This window comes from Meleagris gallopavo, chromosome 4 (assembly GCF_905368555.1).
Source record: "Meleagris gallopavo chromosome 4, MGAL_WU_HG_1.1, whole genome shotgun sequence".
In the NCBI taxonomy this organism is placed as follows: domain Eukaryota; kingdom Metazoa; phylum Chordata; class Aves; order Galliformes; family Phasianidae; genus Meleagris; species Meleagris gallopavo.
Window position 1 is genome coordinate 62658755 of NC_139407.1, and position 19525 is coordinate 62678279.

The following is a 19525-nucleotide window of genomic DNA, read 5'->3' on the forward strand; positions in this document are numbered from 1 at the left end:
TCCAGGACTCAGCAATTAAATGAGCTGCATTTACAGCATTGGAGACAGTTCTCAATTTGTTCTTTCTCACTCCTCAGTTGTTTTTTGTTTTGACAGAGAAAGATACTTGAAAGAATAGGCGTGTTGTAAAACTGTAGTTCAGTTGCTTTTGTGATAAGAATTTACATTATGTTAACACTGCAATAAGACACTGTTAGTTATGAGTGTGAGAACAACAGCATGAAGTCACTGTTAGTAGAAGTATAACACTGATGTCTGATGTTCCAGGTAATCACATTAATTCAATATCAAACTATACAAATAAGGGTTCTGCATCATAAACCTTTGTTCTTTTAGCATCACATATACTCCTAGTATCCTTTCACACGGTGTATGCATGTTTTTGGTGATCTCTATAGAAAGGCTTCTGATTTGTGTATGCATCTCATTGTGGGTGTAGTGTATCCGATGCATAGATAACATTTGATATGATAATGTTTTCCATCTGGCTCAGTAAAGCTTGGGATATCAGCTGGGCTGTAATTTTGCAGTAATAGAAGCGATCGTGGAGATAACTTGTCTTTTATTTAGGTTGTCTTTGTGTGTATAATTGTGTTTTGTGGTATTTAAAGAAAGATAATGTGTAGCCAGTATAAATCTGTTTCTGTACAATAATACATGCAAAAAAAATCTATTTTAAAATTAAAATTCTGTTTAAAAAATGCAGGGAAAGAGAGTCTGTCATTACTCCTTCTGCAAACTAAATATAAGCATAAAAACAGAGAGCATTAAAATTAACAGTGCAAGAAAACATAGGATTCTGTACAGCTCGGAGTAATATCAGCTAAAATATTTTTAGCACATTGTGGAAAAATTGACTGAGAGGCCTGATTCCTCCTTCACTCTCCTCTAGTTTCTGGCAAAAACCCCTCAGAGAGGTTTAGATGATGAAGTTCATGTTAAGTGTCTCTTTGCTTGGGAGATTATGGCATTGCATACATCCATTAGTTCTGTTAAATCCCTAAGATACTGGATTTCAATTATACTCAGTAAAAACGGTCAACTTTTAAGTGCCTGCTGCTATTGACTGGGCTTTGTTCAGGCAGTTGGATGTGTGCTGAATCATTTTGATCATTTGAATGGCTTTTGCCAGTGATGTTTTACAATGGCTGCAGGTTCCAAAGCTATGCACTGTTAGAAATCTGTATTGGAACACAGTAAATTTAGCTGTGCTTTTTTTTCCTAATATGAATACAACAGGAGCTTGTGGGTGACAGCAAGAACTTAACATTGCCTTTGTTTACATCAGTAGTTTTTTAGCTATGTAGATACAAATTAAAAGTTGTTTTTTAAGTAGTTATAGTGATAATAATAAATGAGAGTACTGTGCTATAGAAGATTATCTGTATTCTGTGTTGTGCCTCTTGAAACTCTGTAGTCTTATTCCATGCAATTTTATAGTAACTAAAGAGCAATGTTAGCATGATATTTTCATTACAAGAGACAAATAGTGCTATTCACTTCTAATCTGCCACGGTCTTCATTTTTCCACTGTTCATTCATACAAGCTTCAACTCCCATATGGGCATCTTATGCTTTCTGTTATTGGCATCCGTTAGCATCACTGAGTCACAGAATACGGTCAGTTGCTGTACCTCCACATCCACACTGATGAGTCTAATTGAGCTCATGACCTACTGAGTTCATTTTCACTGACATTTCATTGTCCTCATCTGTAAGTTGGTTGCTCAAATAATCAAGTCTCTAGCAATCTGCAAAAGTGCTTCTACCTTCACGTTCGTGTAGATATGTGTGCCTGTTTTTTAGGAAGCTGTTGGTACCTGTCTGTGTATTGATGAAAATTTTAAGTCCTGCTTGAAGATGTTCTGTTCTTTGCATGAAATATTCCAACAGTGGGATTTCTAGGAATATATTTGTATAAATCATTAAAAGCTTGGAGACTCATGTTATGAGAAAGCAATAATAATAATTTAAATGTAATTCAAGTGCACAGATTACATCTCGTCTTGTAGGCTCTCAAAAGTTAGAAGTATTAGCATGTTCTTTTCTGCTGAATTACTATTTGCAAGGGCAGTATGTAATGTAATTCTGATCTCAGAATAAGCTTCATTAAGCTTCATTGATCTAATACAAAAACAGTATCGTGCATTCTTTTTCCTGTTTCTCATTTAAAAAAAAAAGTTCTTCAAAAGCTTTGATTTCTGACAAGAAAAAAAATGAAAACAGGAGAAATGAAGAATGATAGAAAGAGAATAGATTTATAGGGGAAAATCAAAAGTTAGGTGTATAGCAAGAGACACTTCTTCTCTTGGAAGATTGAGTTTTCAGACTGTTGCTTTTTGAAATCTTTGTCATTTTCTGAAATTCTGAAGGAAGCCAATGATCTCTGTAAATCTACATCCCTTTTACAGTGGTCTTTCTCTGTTGACAGTTTGTTTTTCCTGTGTGAATGAGTGGAAAATTGTCAGTTGTCAGCATCCTTTCATGAAATGTCAAGAAATTTCCCCCAGAGTTTTGGGAACAAATGTGTTCTCTCGAGTTTGGAACAAAAAATAAATAATGCCTTGTGAGGATCACTGAAGATAGATGGAATAGGACAGAGGTCATCTTGCTGACTTCTGTGCAATTTTGCTGTCCTTTTTCTCCTCTGTTAACCATTAGCATCTACTAATGGCTGGTAGGAACTCATAGTTAAGTACCACTTCTACCAAATCAAGAAATGTATTTTCCTCTTTGTGAGGAAAACAAGAGTGAATGGTTGTCTAGATTTCAAATTGTCTCATGGTCAACTCAATAAAGTGAGAATTGGGTATTTTTGGTGGTCGTTTTCTTCTTCCTTTGTATTTACTCTGAAAGCTTCTTAAGCTTGTGGAAAGATGTTGAATTATTTCCAAGTCTCTCACTTGACCAACGGATCAACCCTTGATAATTCTGTGCTGCTGGTTAAGGCAGGAGGGGATCGATGCATCACCTTTGAATGATTGACCATTGATGAAAACTGTAACTAGTACCAAAAGTTAAGAAGTCCTTTGCTGGAAGCTTGTATGATTAAAAGCTTTTCAATCAGGAAAATGAATGTGTTTGGTTTTTAACTAGCCACTAGGTGGCAATTGCAGATAAGTCAAGACTTGCTTAGGAATGTACGTACGCAGAATAACATTGCTTTCGTGGCCTTCTTCATTTCCGTATTTTCTCTACTTATTGAGATGTGTATTTTAAAAATTAGATCTTCGGAGTATCTTAAAAATGTCTCATGCAGAAGTTACAGAAAATAATTATTTCTGTGCAATAATAATTATTGCCCATAGAAGTATTTAAGTATAGCAATTTTTCTGCTGTGTAACTTCTCAGTGAGGCACTTGCCAGACAGTTTTGGTGAATTGCATTGCAAGTAATAACTTTAACCAACCTGACTGACAGCTGGGAGAAAAGGTTGCTTCCCTAGATCTGCTCCATCTGACTCCTTGGCAGCTTTTGGTCTTCACTCATGATGTAACCACACCATATTAATTTATGAATGGATAATTTTACTTCACTGAGTAAGTTTGGTCTCTGTTCTTATTTTTAATTAAGTCCCTTAGATGAATGCAAAAATTAATCAGAATCAAATGTCCATATTCTACCAACATTTCTGTTCATTCCCATTTGTTTCAATAACTTAAAAGCTTTTTACTGTTGTATATTGCACACTTCAAAAACATGCAGATCTGAGCAGTTAGTGGATGAATGCTGATAGATGACTAGCAATTTTCTATTAATGAATATAGATGTCACTGTATATACACAGTTATTTCTAGGGAGTTACCAGTGTTGATGAAGGCTGCTGGCTTATTTTAAACAAACAAACAAAAACAACAATTTCTGCTTCTATAAATGATAGAGGCTAGCTGCATTAATAGAAATAACTGAAAGGGGAATATAACAGAAATAAACAACAACCAAAGAGTTGAAATTGACAAAGAGTATGAAATAATTAAAATGTACCTCTGTGATTCAGAGTTTTTTAACCTCATTGACTTGAAAGTTATTGTAGTCAGTGTATATCTTTATACTGTAATCTTGTGAAAGATCTGAAAGGACATACTGTTTAACCTAAGAAAGAACCAAGTTTGTTTATAAAATCAGTTTGAAATGTAGAAGTAGAACTTGGAGACCAAAAATGGAAAGCTTAACAAATTTTAAATGATTGAGGATATACTCATCAAAATGGGAACAGCATGGTGTTTGTTGAATTTTGATTTGGTGTTGTTTTTGTTGACAAATCTACTCTCCTCTGGTTGAAAACTGTATGAAAAAGTTGTGTATTTTAGGCTGTAACAGAGACACCAAGAGTCCATCAATTCTGAATGTCCTTTCTGGAGGAGAGACTGTCATTCTTTCTGAATGCCTCTTCATGCAGAGCCTAACAGCAGAGGCAAGAGTCTACAACATCTTCACCTGAAGCAATAGACTAAAGTATAGCAGCTTTTAATAGAGGTATTCTCAGGACCACAAAAACAGATTTCTAGCCTGTGCTATACCAAAAGCGTAAGGAATGCCTCAGGACTAGTAGTCAGGATAGATTATAGTAGCAGTGAGAACAGATGAAGGAGTTAGGAGGAAAGAAATCAGGAGTGGCATGTACAGTTTTAATCTAGTGTCTATAGTGACAAATTATTTTTTAGTTTTTATTTTTTGCCACTTGTATGTTCCCTACTTCTGCTGCTTGCTTTTTTTCTTTTGGGGAGTTCAACCCTGGATGAAAAGTGTGCTGTTGTAAGGCTGTGCCTTTTCAGCTTTCTATTCTTGATCAAAATAATTAAAAAAAAAATAATGGAAGTTTCCATGTATTCAGTTAAGAAGTTCCCATGAATTATACTGTTATAATATATAACAGTAAATATAGTTTTACCAAAATTGTTTTGGAAGTTTGATATACTTTTATATACATTTTTCACAATCAAGAAAATATCTACATTTCTTCTCAGTTGCATTTTAAGATGCAGTGTCAAAACTGATAATTTCTGCAAAGTATTTTTTTTCTTTAATATTTGGTGTGCTTTAGCATTAAAATACGAATGTACTCTGTATGCTTAAAAAAAAAGGACTCTGTTTTGACCCCTAGGCAAATGTTTTTCCACTGTGTCGTTTAATTGAAGGCCTCAATTGTAGCTCAGCAGGAAATCGTGTGAAGAGGAGACTCTCCACTATTCGGCACTGGTTTACATAGAATAATCAATAACACTGGTATTATAAAAACAAAATCATAGAATCACAGAATCATTGATTTTGGATCAAACTTCTAGAGATCATCTAGTCCAGCCCCCCATGTACTATGCAAGGTCCACTAAAATAAATTTCTCAGGTCATGGTTTGAACATCTCCAGGGCTGGAGGTAGCACAGCCCCCCTAGGCAGCCTGCACTGGTGTTTGAGCACACTTTAAGTGGCATTTCCTGTATTTATCTTCCCACTGCCTCTTTTTCTGCCACTGCATGATACCAGTGAGGAGAATCTGGCTCCATCTTCTTTACACCTTGCCATTGAGCAAGCATTTGTATGGATAATGTCTTCTGCTCGGCCTTTTCTTCTCAAGGATAAATAGCTCTGTCAGCCTCTGTTCAAATGACATATAGTCCAGGCCCTGAATTATATTAGTGGTGCTTTGACTGGACTCTCTCTAATATGTCTATGTCTCTCTTCTACTGGGGAGCCCAGAACTGAAACAATCCAGATATATCTTACTAGTGCTGAGCAGAGGGAAGGCTCACCTGTCTTTACCTGCTGGCAGTGTTTTTCCTGATGCACTCCAATTTGCTGCTGGCTTTCCTAGTCACAAAGGCTTGCTGCTGGCTCATGTTCAACTTGTTTTTTCACCAGAATCCTCAGGTCCTGTTCTCCAAAGCTGTTTTTCTGGCTGTCAGTTCCCAAAGTACCCTAGCACATGGTGTTATTCCTCCCTGCATACAGGAATTTGCATTTTGTTGAATTCTTTTCTACTCTTCGTGGCCCATTTCTCCAGACAGTTGAGGTTCCTCTGTGTGGCAGTGCAGCCATCTGCTGCATCAGCCACCCTTCTCAGTTCTGTATTGTCTACCATCTTGCTGAGATTGCTGTCTGTCTTGTTATCTCTGTCACTAACGGAGGCGTTGAGCAGTATTGGCCACTGGGGCACTCTACTAGTGCCTGGCCTCCAGCTGGACTTTGTGCTGCCTGTCACAGCCCTTTGAGCCTGACACTTCAACCACTTTTCTGTCCACCTCACTATCTGCTTATCTAGCTTGTACTTCATCTGTGTGTCTATGAGGCTTTTACGAGAGACTGTTTTGAAAGCTGTGCTAACATCAAGGTAAACAACATCTGCTGCTCTCCCTTCATCCACTAAGTTAGTCATTTTGTCACAGAGGTTATCATTGCTTAAGCATGATTTCCCTCATGCTGACTACTCTGGATCTTTTTGACTTTAATGTGTTCGCAAATAGTTTCCAGGATTAATTTGAGTAATTGAGAAGGATCTGTCTAGCCTGTAGTTTTCTGCATCCTCCTTTCTGGCCTCCTTGGAAGATGGATGTGGCACTTGCTTTCATTCAGTTTTCAGGAATGTCCTGTGATCACCAAGATCCTTCAACCCTAGGCAACACTGCCCACAGCAAAGTGGTTAGAACCAGGTGTTCTCTAAGGTTCTTTCTGATCTAACCCATTCTGTGATCCTGTGAATCTATAATGTTAGTCTCATTTATTCTTCTATCTATTGGAACCTCTGAAAATGTTTTTTAAAATTTTTATATATATAAAAGAGTTTTCATCAACACAACTGAGTCAGGAGAATCAATTTCTTTCCAACTACTGATTATTTTTTTTAAAATTATTGGTAGAGGTTCCTTATTAATCATCCACTAGAATAGTTTGATTTTATTTTGTATTTTTTAGTCACTCAGGATTAGTGAGGTGTTAATAGTTATCTGTCACAGACATCTTTCCTACTACTCTTTTAAATACATTTCTTCTCTTTGGTGCATAATTGGTCAGAAGGACAACTTCGTTTCTGTGTAACTTCTAACAGTATGTATGGTCATTTTTCTAACAGGGCTAGCAGTTACATCTCAGATTGGATCTGTGAACAGAAATATTTGTTTCTTATTTTCACTTGAAATAAATACATAAAGCATAAATACAGGTTTTGTTATGCAGTCCAGGGTTGTTATAATCATTTACCAAAGCCACATCAATCTTCTGCTTTTGATTATAATAATAGTCATCTAATTATCCAACTCAAGATTTTCATTTTGGACGATTGTCTTCTTATTAGTCCATCATTTAAAATATCTATAATGAATGTATCTCGTGAACTTGGATAATCTAAAATCTTAGAAAACATCACTTTCTGGTAAGACTTAGGTCAAGCTGCTATAAATGTGTCTCATACATATAGATTGAATCACCTCCTGTTGACAAATTCAGATTCCTGTATTTGTCTACTGACTATAGAGGGATTCTAGACAGCTAGTTAAACCAAAAACTAACTTAAAGATGCTTAAACTTAGGTGAGAGGTATTTATTAAGCTGTTCCAGTATCTTAGAGGTGATCATTACCAATTTCGTGTTTCCCAAGCTTCTTATTTTTCTCTGAAGATGTATTCAAATTTCGAGTTGTTAACTAATTTACAAGTGAAAGTACATTTTGCACTTGCAGTTATGTTTTTCAGAATTATTTGTTACACATCTAAAACTGCTTTAAAAGCAGGCTTCCTGCATATGCTTTCAGTGAAATCAAAATGGCAGTACAGTGATTTATTTTGCTATTATAAGATTTTGAAATAAATCCTCACTTCACCTTGTTAAGAATTTTGAATCTGATGAGCTAAAGAAAATAATCTGTGATTGTAACCATAAACAGCTCTGTGCTGGAAGTTATATTAAGCAAATGTTATTACCAGTATAAAACCTGATGGAAACTCCATAATGTGCTGCATCACATGCATTAAAATGATTGAAGTCAAAATTAAATTTTTATAACTTCAGTGTTTTTAGTTGTTTTTAAATGTGGAAAAATAAGGTTCCCACATTCAAGTCTGGATGCACAAAGGGAAACTTAATTTTCTAAATTCCCACGGATCCACTTGCTTTCATGGCCACTTTTTTTTCATGTTTTTCTTACAAGCAAGCACTGATCCTCCTCATGTTTTTTTGTTGGAAATCAGTAATTATTAATATAAATGTTGGTGTTATGCACTAACCAAGTAACTCTTCCTTTCAAAATGTAATCAGATAGCATTGCAAGCATTAACACAACTGAAATTGAAGAATATTAAAGGTAAAAAGTGTTTCTTATTGATGGGTTTAGAGCTGTGTTCCTACTTGACCTTCACTATGAAAATATTATGTGAATTATGTAGTAGTTTCCTCTCTGTTATAGTTTGATGGTGGAGGTTCAACTTCAATACGTTTTCTGTGGTTCTTTAAGAGTGATAGACTAGAAATGATCATGTTCTAATCTGAGGCTTTGTTCTTTTACTTCCACTTCAAATGTTAATAACTTTTGCAGTTTCATTACATCCCTCTTAGGGATGTATAATGATTTTGAGCTAAAATTATATAGAAAATGTAGTTTGCTTATTAGGAAATTATATAGCACTATTCCCTTCGTCTGAATTTACCTTATTACATAATATTTTCATCTAATTCCTGAACCACTTGCAAATGAATTGCTTGGAACTAGGGAAATTGAGATTCATACACATTTTCTCTTGTTGTTACCTTTTGAGACAAGGAAGCATAATGACATAACAGAAGGAAGCTGTCATGTGACATATTTCATACTTTACTGTAGATGTGTGAGCATGAATCTTTAAACAAAGTCTAGTAATCTTCTGTCCTGAATTGTGCTTGTTGATAAACTTACTGCTCATTTTTACCTTTGACTGATATGTGGTACTTAATAAACAGCTGCTTCCTATTTTGTTATGGTTTTCAAAACAGTGAGAATAGAAGTTAGGAAAATGTTTGGGGGTATGGAGGATAATACCTTTGCTTAGCTTAAGGCAGAGTTTGTATGTATTTTCTTCTTGAAAGTAATGCTCCATATTGAAAAATGCAGGGTGAAATCGGGAAGAAAAGAAAAAAAAAAAAAAAAAAGTGCTACTGACTATTCTATCGTGTGCCCAGAAATTAGCATTTGTAAAATTTGCAGGTGAGAAATTGATCTTATGCAATTCCAATTGTCAAGGAAGGTCAAATATTCAAAAGAACTTGGTACAGAATGGGGAAGATTCCTTCGAAAGACAGAAAGTTTAATCTTACGACAAAAAACTTGTTGGCAGTAGTATCACGAATGTTTCCATGCTTCTTATAAACTGTTCACAAATGTTGCTATAAACTTTCACCTACTAAGCAATTTTTGTTCTTATTTGTAGAACATTCAAGGTATCTCTAAACATCCAGTGAGAATTAAAAAGAAACAGTACATAAAAGGTAAGCTATGTTAATATAAACATGAAACGCTCATTTCATCTCCTTATCTTACTGGGTTATTTTGAGGCAGACCAAAAGCTCCAACACAAAAGAGTAGAATGGATTATTGATGGACAGTTGTACCTTAACATTTTAAAAAATTGCTTTTTGCTCATTCTGCTTGAGAAAAGTTTGCTGTTTCAGCACCAAATCTGAATAGTCTTAAACATTTAGAATTTTCTTTCCCTGGACAATCTCACTATTCCTTCTGTTCCAGTTGGAAATTACTCATCTTCATTAAACATTCTAGAGGTGTCGTTGTGTGCATTCGGCTCACAAGGTTTTTCCCAAGGAGATGGTAAAGCTTGGGTTTTTTAATCAAGCTCACAACTAATTGCCAGTATTTATTCAGATCTGTTGGTTTTGGTAATGGAATTGGATTTAAAGGAGATGATTCAGAGTGTAGAAAAGCATGACCTAAGTGACAAAGTCAAAAAGTCATGTAAGTAGATTCTAATAGGAGAGATTTGCCAGATAAGCTTTCTTGAGCATTTATAGCTGGGAAGTGTTGTTTGTTGCATAGATAAGAGCAGGCTTTCCTTTTCACAGCTAGTCTGTCCCTCCAATTGATATAATACAAATTGTAAGACAGGAGACTGTTAAAAAACAGTGTAAAACTTTAACAGTACTTCTATTTTATCTCCCTGACTTATTTTTATGTTGTTGGATTTTTAAATGTTTTTTAAAAGTGTGAGCAGTAGCTGTGTAAATCTGTGGCATAGTGGCACGTAGGCTTTTTTGGAGATAATTCAATCAAATTTGTTAGTGATCTTATATGTGCTTCTCAAAAAACATTTTTGTGTTTCATTCCTATATCGAGGCATTTATTTCCCTCACTTTCATACTATCAGCTGTCAGTAATCTGATCAGATGAATGATGGTGGTTTGAAATAAATAATTGGTTTTTACACCAAGACAAGTAGTTTTCAGAGAGTACACTGTTTAAATACTGTTTAAATACCTTGTCAATGTATATTATTGCTTTATTATATTGTAGAGAGCTTAATTCATTAGCGCTTGGATGCCTGTATCAGCTGTGTGTTCTTAATATTGTACTCCTTTCCTTCCTGTAACTCAGAATTTTTTACTAACACCTTGAAGCAGCATATCCAAAGATAAAATACTTTTTATAAGTAGATCAGCTCTATAGAACCTTTCTTACTTGCATGCCTCTTTTATTAAGTGACCTCTGAATTATGTTATTTATTTCAGCTGCTTGTTAGCTGGAGTTTTGGAAAGGGTTTGGTTGTGCAGGGGGGAGAAAAAAAAAAAGAGAAATGAGTGGTAATGCAAGGATAGTAGAGATAAAGATGCTGTACGTGAATGATGAGTAAAATAATTGTGTTGCTGGAAGTTGGTAGGATATTTATGTTGTCATTTGTATATTCTTAATTGTGTGTTGGGTGAGGCATTTACTACCTGCTGTGGTTTGCAATGCTATTTTTGGATTGGGATCTGGTACATCTGTCTACTTCCTCTCTAGGAAAAGAAGAGGAAATAGTAACCATTTCCCCACGAGCACTATTTGTTTCAAAGAAAGGATATACGTTTTTAGCAGCAGGTAAGATAATATGTATTATTATTATTCTCATACATATTAATATTCTCATTAATATTCTCCATTCTGTGATCTTTTCTTCTCATCTTGTTTGCATGGCATTTTATTTTAAAAGGCTATAAAATCCCTTAGCATCAATTAATATTGTTATATGATGTATACGACTTAGCATGATTTGGAAGTGGGTTATTTGTAGTGTTTGTCAGTAGCAACAGAGAGCTAATAAAATGAATTGACACCTGGAGGTAATAATGGAGCCAGGTACTTTGTAATCTGTAGCTGGACTGTAACTTTCTAAGGATACACTTTCTACAGCTGTTTGTTTTTGTGTTTTTTTGGTGCTTTTTTTATCGTTTTTGAGCAAGAAAAAATGATTTGTGTTTCGTAGTAGTTTGGTTATTTTTATTTTATATATAGTATATATAATATATAATATATACTATATATACATTTATAGTTTGGATATTTATATTTTAGAGCAATTGATTTATTCTGACACTTTTTCTAGATTTTTCACAAATTGAATTAAGGATCCTTGCTGACTTATCAGCTGAACCAGAACTGTTGAAACTATTCCAAGAGCCTGAAACCGCTGATATATTTACCTCATTGGCTTCTCAGTGGTAAGAGCAAATGTTGCATTTTGGGCTATTTACTGTCCAAAAAAAGAACCCTTTGAACTGTTGTTTTCCTGTGTAGTGATAATAAAAGGCAGTATTTTGCCACAATAGCCACAATATCTATTGTTACTCTAATGCTGTTTTAATGCTGGAAACTATAGACTTCCTTCTCTTACTGAGCCTTTTCTTCTCCATTGCTGTCTGTTGCTATATGCCACCATATTGTAATTCAGCTGGCTGATTTAAGCCTTGTAACTAAAGCCAGTGCAATAACATATTGTGAAGAGCATGTGTTGGTAAATTTCTCACTGTGTTATAGTTCATCAATACTTCCTGAGTAGCAGTTAAACAGGGTAACTGAAAAATTACAGAACATATTTTCTCAGTAAAAGTAAAAGCGTTTTTAAAAGCTGGTTGATTAGAAGAGCAGTATTGGCATCAAGTTACATATATGCAAGAAACAGTCTCTAGAGCTCGTGGGCTTGCTTGGAGCAATTCTGATGGATTCTGTGATACTTTGAGAAAGTGGTACTCCAGTTATCTAAAAAAAAAACCAACAACTTCAATTTCCAGATTATTTTCTGATCTTTTCATCATGCAGACCAAATCATTATCTATCCAAGCAGTGAAATATTAGTTACTTACCTGCATGAAGATATTTCTTATTATTGCTTTTATCATAATGATGCCTAAAATCTTAGTTGAGACTGGGATTCACATTGTACTAAAAAAATACATGACTGTTCAATAAGTGACGGGATAGATCTAAAGAAGCTTACAGTTCGAACGTGCAAGACAGATGAAGATCCAATAAGTATATATTAGAATGCAAGCAGATAGAACAGAATTGTCATGTAAGTGTCATGCAATTTCTATATTTCCCTTGCTTCTCACTCTTTAATTTTTTTTGCAGTTTTTGTTGGAAGATTGCTAGCTGAAAAACATGAAAGCAAAAATAGATATGAATTAATCAGTCCTGATTTAGATAATCCCTGTTCTACAATTCCTAAATTTCTCCCCACTGTGATATTTGATAATATACTCCAAAGTAATAAAAATAAACCAAATGGTGATCAAATTATAATTAATTTGCTAACATGCATGTATAGTCTGGGACAACACAACTCAAGGTCACAGGTGTCTCAGTGAGTATAGCTATGGCAAGATTGCCTGTTTCTCTAGAGTCCCTTAGCCTCTATTGATACTATCATCAATTCCTAGCTCTGACATGATATCATTAGAACCTCGTGATGGAGTTAAATCCTTATTTTAGTTTAGAGATATGCTGCAAATGTATGCGTGAGGATGAGTCAAATTTTGCCTCAACTCTGGGCATGGCTCCAGAAATACTATTCTATTCAACAACCTCGCAGCTCTTGGCAGCCGTCAACCTCTTATAGTTTCTACACAGTAACTTTGTATTTAATGAAATATTACAGGCAAATATTTTTATCAGACAGAAGTGTCATAGTGTGTCTACAAAATTATTATATAACGATTCTGCTGACTCTTCCTTTAAACTTCAGGAAGGCTAATACTTGAACTATTGAATCTATTTTGTGACTGTTAATAATTACAGAAGAATGAAAGTTGAGTTTCATCTATTCTAACCTTGGATGTCTGTTATCCTCCTGATGTGTTGATTTCTTGCTATTGAGAACAAAGTAGGTCCAGGGTGAGCAGCTTCCTGTAGATGTTCAATTGCTCTGACAAATTTAATTCCTCTTATTGGATCACTTCCTACTAAACTCACCTTCGGGTTTTGGGGGTTTGTCCTTAATTTATTTATCACCAGGGAGAAGACACAAAATCAGTTATCTTCCCATTCCGGATGCTTCTTTATCTTTCATAATGCAAATTTTAAACCAGTGGAATGTGACTAGTTGCTAGGGAAATTGTGATATGGCAGAGCAAATTCAAATTTCAGAGAAATGTTGACTGTATGGTTAACACAATATAGTTTTGAAATTTATTTTTTAGTTTTTTTAGTAATTTTCACATATGGACTGAGCAACTGAATACATATAGAGACTCTTTATTTAATACCTAATTTATCTTTATAGATATGTATCTTATGTACTTATTCAATTCATGAGAAAAAAAAACCACTAGATTTAATGTGATGATCTACAAAGACAAAAGCAGTTCAGAGAAACAACTTTCTATCCTTGTTTCAGGTGTAGCCACTGCTAGGAAGTTATGAGAACAACAATATTTACTACGTAATAATTATCTAGTTATCTGAACTTATTTTAAAAAGTCTGAAGAAACAGAATTTACTTATTGTGTAACATAGTAGCTATACAAATCTACGTTGCTTTAAAAACATAATAAATAATGACATTCACATGTTTTTAGGAAAGAAGTCTTGTAGTTTGCATAAAATATCAGCTCTCTACCCCCAACACCTCTTCCATTGCTATTTAAAACAAGTTAGGTGAAGGAAGAGCAAAATAAATGAGAAACATTTTAACTCCTCTTGGTCACCTGGCTTGTATTAGGTCTTGATCCTGAAGCTTTAAAATCTGTGCAAGGGATAAACCAAGTGATATACCAAATATTTTATTCTTTTTGAAGGAATTTGACATTGTTGGTGTTTGTAAATATTTTCTGACATATAACAGATGACTTGAAAAACTTGACAAAAATTCTTTTTCTGAAAGAAGCGTATATAGAATGAGTCAGTTTGTGAAGTTTCCTCTCAGAAGAAACAGCTATTATAGATGGTTAATAACAATATCTAACAGTATTCCAGCTTCTGAATATATATCAGCTGGTATCTATTTAGGTGTTTGGTATCTAAAAATCCTTAGACTAATAAATCATAGAATTGCTTGGGTTGGAAGGGCCCCAAGAATCATCAGATTCCAACCCCCCTGCTACAGGCAGGGTCACCAAACTTCAAAGATTCATAAATATGAATATAATAAATACAGTTCATAATATAAATAGTAAATAAAACATAAAAATAATAAAATAATAAAAAGCATAAACAGTAAATATTTTATTATTGAACAATATAAAACCCAAGCCACATCCCAGAGTCAGACAAAGATTTATACTAGTTTTTCACTTATATATTTTAAGCTTTATGACTTCTGCAGCTCAATCTTTCTCTTATTCCTTACCTGTCCTTCAGGATAAAGCCTTCTATCTGAAATCCAATCTTTTAGTAAACCTATACAGGCTTTTAATAGTATTTGGCAGCTGTGATGGGCAGTTTCTGTAAAGAGGTTAGATGCATGAGTTTACAATTTAATTAAGATCTCTTATGTATAGAAGCTTTACTGTCTTAATTTTATTAAGCGTGATCTGTCAGGATTCCATCTATTTCTGCCTTTGTGTCTGCCTTTGAAACCTGTTGAATTGATGTTTCTGTTAAACATCTATTCTTATGCCATCATTACACTTGTTGACAGTGCAGTCTAGAGATGCAGAAGCATGTGTCAACCCAAATCATGTCTGTGCATCGTGGTAAAAGACTGGAGGAAAGTACTAACTCAGAGGCTGAGGTTCAGTGTGATGTGCAATAGACCTAGCTGAGAAGTAATCTTCTCTTCAAGATGAGACTGTAATCTTGTATTCCTGTGGCTAACTTAGCAAGAGAGCTCATTTTAGAAGTAATGGAGACTCTGCTGATTTGGAATTCCCTGCAGTTTGCTGTAAATGTTGTTTGCTCTAGATAGTAGTTGTTGTTTTTAAGTATTGTGTGTTCTATTTGACATAAGTGTTTTGAAATTGCTATTCAGATAAAAATTTCAAAGGTTGGTGTTAACTGCTTTCTTTCATGAGCTTGTGGGTAATCTGTGGCTTAGTCTCATGTTTTGCTTTTCAGACATGGAAATAATATTCATGGAATTTAATTCCATGGAATCTAAGGAGTAAAATAAAGATGTCTGGCCTCTTTTCAGTAGGTTTGCTTCTGTTGGTTGTTTTTGTCAGTGCAAAGCCCAGACTTATCTCTGCCTTGTACATCCAGTATATTTTCTAATCCTCTAACAGATGCCTCAGCTTAAGCTAAGATGATATCACTAGATTTTAATATTCACTTGTATATGCTAAGTACTCTTCCTACTCTTATCCTGTCTGTAATGATTAGAACATGATATTACCTACATTATCTACTGGGTCATATGATATTGTGGCCTACTTAAAAGTCTTAAATGTCAGTTCAACACCACCTAGTACAACAACACAAAGAGTGCATTACATTAATGATCTATTTGGTACTGAAATGAGAGTAAAGTTTCAAGCTTGCCTCTACTTTTGAAAACTCTTGACTTAACTAATTCCAGCTGTCTAGAAGATCACCTTGTGCTGCATTGTGATGATGTCCTCTGACAGTGACAGTCCTTTGGAAATGTCCAACTATTACCACGGTGCTAAGATGAGAACTGTCTAGGCAGCTATCTGACCACCCAAGACTAACTGCCATAAGCCGTGCAAATGAGAACAAATTCCTGAATGAAATTTATCTCGCTTCGTTAATCTAGCGTTTCCAAAATATTTTTTATATTTTATATTTTTTAAAGTGTTAAAAATGCTGTTAATGGGCATATTTTAAAATAAATGTCAAAGATGGAAGCTGAAAAAAATATATATTCAATTTTTTAGATAGTTTCTATGATTTTTATTTTTTTTTATTAGAGGTACAATAACTACAATGAAGATGGTGAAAGGACAAAGCATGTGAGGAGCAGCTGAGGAAATTGAGGCTGTTTAGTATGGAGAAGAGGATGCGGGCGAGGGGGGGGAGTGCTTATTGCTATCTCAAACTACCTAAATGGAGGTTGTAGCAAGGAGGATTCCAGTCCTTGTTTTCAGATTACAAGTAACAGAATGCAGAAGTGTGGCATTAAGATGTGTCAGGGGAGGTTTAGATTGGATATCAGGAGGAGTTTCTTCATGGAAAGAGTGGTTAGCCACTGGAACAGACTACACTGGCAGGTGGCAAAGTTGCCATCCCTTAAGGTGCTTAAAAAGATGTGTGAGTGTAGCACTAAGGGATGTAGCGGGGGACTTGTATGATCTTGAAGGTCTTTTGGAATCTAAATGACTCTGATTCTGCCAAATCTCTTTCAAATTGTTCATTTGTCACTCTTCTCAATAGGCTGGTGTTCCTCTGTCATAGTATATACTGGTATTGGCCATATTGCATAAAAATCCAGGAAGAGGATCTTGATGTAGCTAAGAACTCAACTGCATAAATGTGATTTTTGTTCTGCTTTCCTGCTTGCATGCTTTTTTAACTGGAGATAGTACTGCTTTAGAGTTTCTATGACTCAAGCAATTTCTTGTCTGCTTCTTGCAGACAAATATGTGGATAAGTCCTTTTTCCTGCTGCTTCAGAGTTAAGAGAACTGGAGATCCCTCAGAACTGTATGTATCACAGGATAGTGCTACTTCATCAAATGCCACTACATTATTTATGGCTCTGGAACTTGCTTAGTCATTTTAAGCTTGAAAGCCTCATCACTGTGTTCCGATGTTTTAACATGACATATCTGACATCTGGAAATCAGACTTACTTCCCATGTTTTAGGTTCCTGAACCTGAAATAGAATACAAAAGCCAGTATTGGGTTGCCGAGTTCATTGCATAGTGCCAAAGTATGCATCTCAAAGGGTGAGGAAGAAAAAAAAAAAAAAAGACTATATGCAGACCAAAGCCATCTAAGAGAAACTAAAGAGAAATTCTAATCTCAGCAGTTTGTTTGAATTTCTCTTAAAAAGCTGGAACCGAATGACAAGGACAATCAGTCCCATGTGGTCTAAACAAATACCTGAAGATACCTGCCAGATTGATAGCATTCTTTTCAAATGGCTATAGTGCGTAGCTTTTATCTAATGGCTGGATTTTTGGGGACTTCAGGTGAACTTTTTTTAACCTTAGTATTCACATCTGTATGTTTGCTTCCAGAAAGTTATGGAGTAAGGTTATAACAAACCATGACCTTCTCTTGTTGCAGCTGAGATGCTGTTCACCAAGATTATAAGGCTGAAATTAGATTTGTTTAGCTGAGAGAAGATATGATTTAGGGGGAAAAAAAAAAAAAAAAAACATGAAAAAGCTCTTCAAATATATAAAAGTTTGTAGCAGAGTTGGCGGGAGGTGAACAAAGCATAATGAATGAGTATATGCTGTTGTAAGAGATGTTTATGTTAAATAGAGCTTTTAAATGGTAAAGGTTGATAAATATGAAGATGAGTTAGCTATGAAAGCTGTGGAATATTAATGTTGAGGAGGAATGAGTCAATCAGACAGGTAATTTGAAGAATAATGGGTGACTTTTCAGTCTCCCTCACAATTACAATTTTATGACCTTATGATCCTGAGTGGATTGCTTAAAGAATTCTGTTGGGAAACAGTTGTCTATGAAACCCCCTAAGTGAAGAAAGAACTAAGCTGCTGGCCCTCAGTACCTGCACAAGTGTTTGAAAGTGGTACCCCCTCCACCTCATACTAACAAAATAAAAAAGCAAAAAAGCTATATGTGAGAACCAGAGACTGCGTGTAAATAATGAAGTAATTAGATTACATCTCTTAGATTGGGTCAGGTCAGGCATCACAGAAGAGATCATGTGTGCTCAGAAGAGTTCTCTGGTGAACGTGTGCACATTGGAGAGTTTCAGAAGCCTACTGAATATTCAGGAGATGTCTTCCTTGAGTTATGCAGAAAATTGAAGGATATTCAGGATTGAGGGGCCACTTCATGGTGGGGAATGGGTTGGTTCACAGATCTGGATAAAGGAATCCACATCCATTTCATTTCCATTTTCCATATTGTAGTCTAGATTGCATAGTTCCTTGTGGAATTGCCAGGATAAAAGTTGGTCTTTCACTGGGACTGTGTAGTAGAGAGCTGGTCAAAATATAAGTGCAGGGTTGCGTCTCTGAGATGAGCATCATCCTAGTGATCAGGTCCCTGCTTTATGTTCAAGTCTGTAGAAAATTCTTTATTGATTCATGCTTTTATCTAATAAGTTATTCCTAAAGCACACAATGGCAGGCATCAACAAGTTATTACATATATGTTTGCAACCATTCATCTTCTTTGTTTCTACATAGATGAATTTGTCATAAGTCCTAATGGATTTAGGAAAATAGTTTGCCCTATCTAGGTTGTAACTCATTATTTCTTTGTAGCAAAGGCAGGTAATACCTAAAATAAGAGTAATAAGAAAAATTATTTACCACTAATCATTCTGAAAAATTTCCATTTTTATAGTGTAGTCTTGGGTGGCTGACACTTGAAGAGTTTTTCATTTACATTATATTATCTGTGTCAGAATCAGAGGAATTTGAACACTTAATTTCAAATAATCTTGGGAACTGCAGGCTGTTAAGAAAATGTACTGAATATAAAAGTCCGTTTCCTCAGCTGATGTGTGTGTGGGATGATGGTAATATATAGCAAACTGCTTTGTAAGAGAGGGACATGCTAATTTTGGAAATGACTCAAGAAAAAGCCCAGAGAGAAGCAAATCACAGAATTATTTGGGATTATCATATCAGAGAAACAAAAGTCTTTCATTTTTTCTTTAAAAGGGCAGAGAAGTTCAACCAGATTTGAATAAAAAGAACACAGTACCAGAAAGGTTTGTTTTGTTCTTTAGCGACTGTCTTTCTCTAGGTAGAAAAGGAAATTTTATTGAATTACAGTCTGCCAAGCAGGGGACTCAAGGAACTGATTATATCAAATAATGTTAATGTGAGTCCAACTTTTGTGCACTGGCATTTGGTCCATTGGGAACTATGGTGAAATAAGGACTCTTGTTTTTCCAGCGACTTGGAAATTCAAGACATAGAGCAACAATGGTTCTAGCTGTTGATGCCCTGCTGGGTTGTGAAGAACACAG

At 35.1% G+C, this 19525-nt stretch overlaps 1 protein-coding gene across 1 annotated transcript in view; it reads left to right on the forward strand.

Annotated features, from left to right (window-relative positions):
• The window catches only part of POLN (DNA polymerase nu), an 88657-nt gene that overhangs the window by 22675 nt on the left and 46457 nt on the right, over positions 1–19525 (forward strand). The window contains exons 15-17 of the mRNA XM_085223610.1: positions 9392–9449; positions 10972–11049; positions 11555–11669. Coding sequence (XP_085079736.1) covers positions 9392–9449; positions 10972–11049; positions 11555–11669 — 251 coding nt within the window. The remainder of the gene's footprint in view (positions 1–9391; positions 9450–10971; positions 11050–11554; positions 11670–19525) is intronic.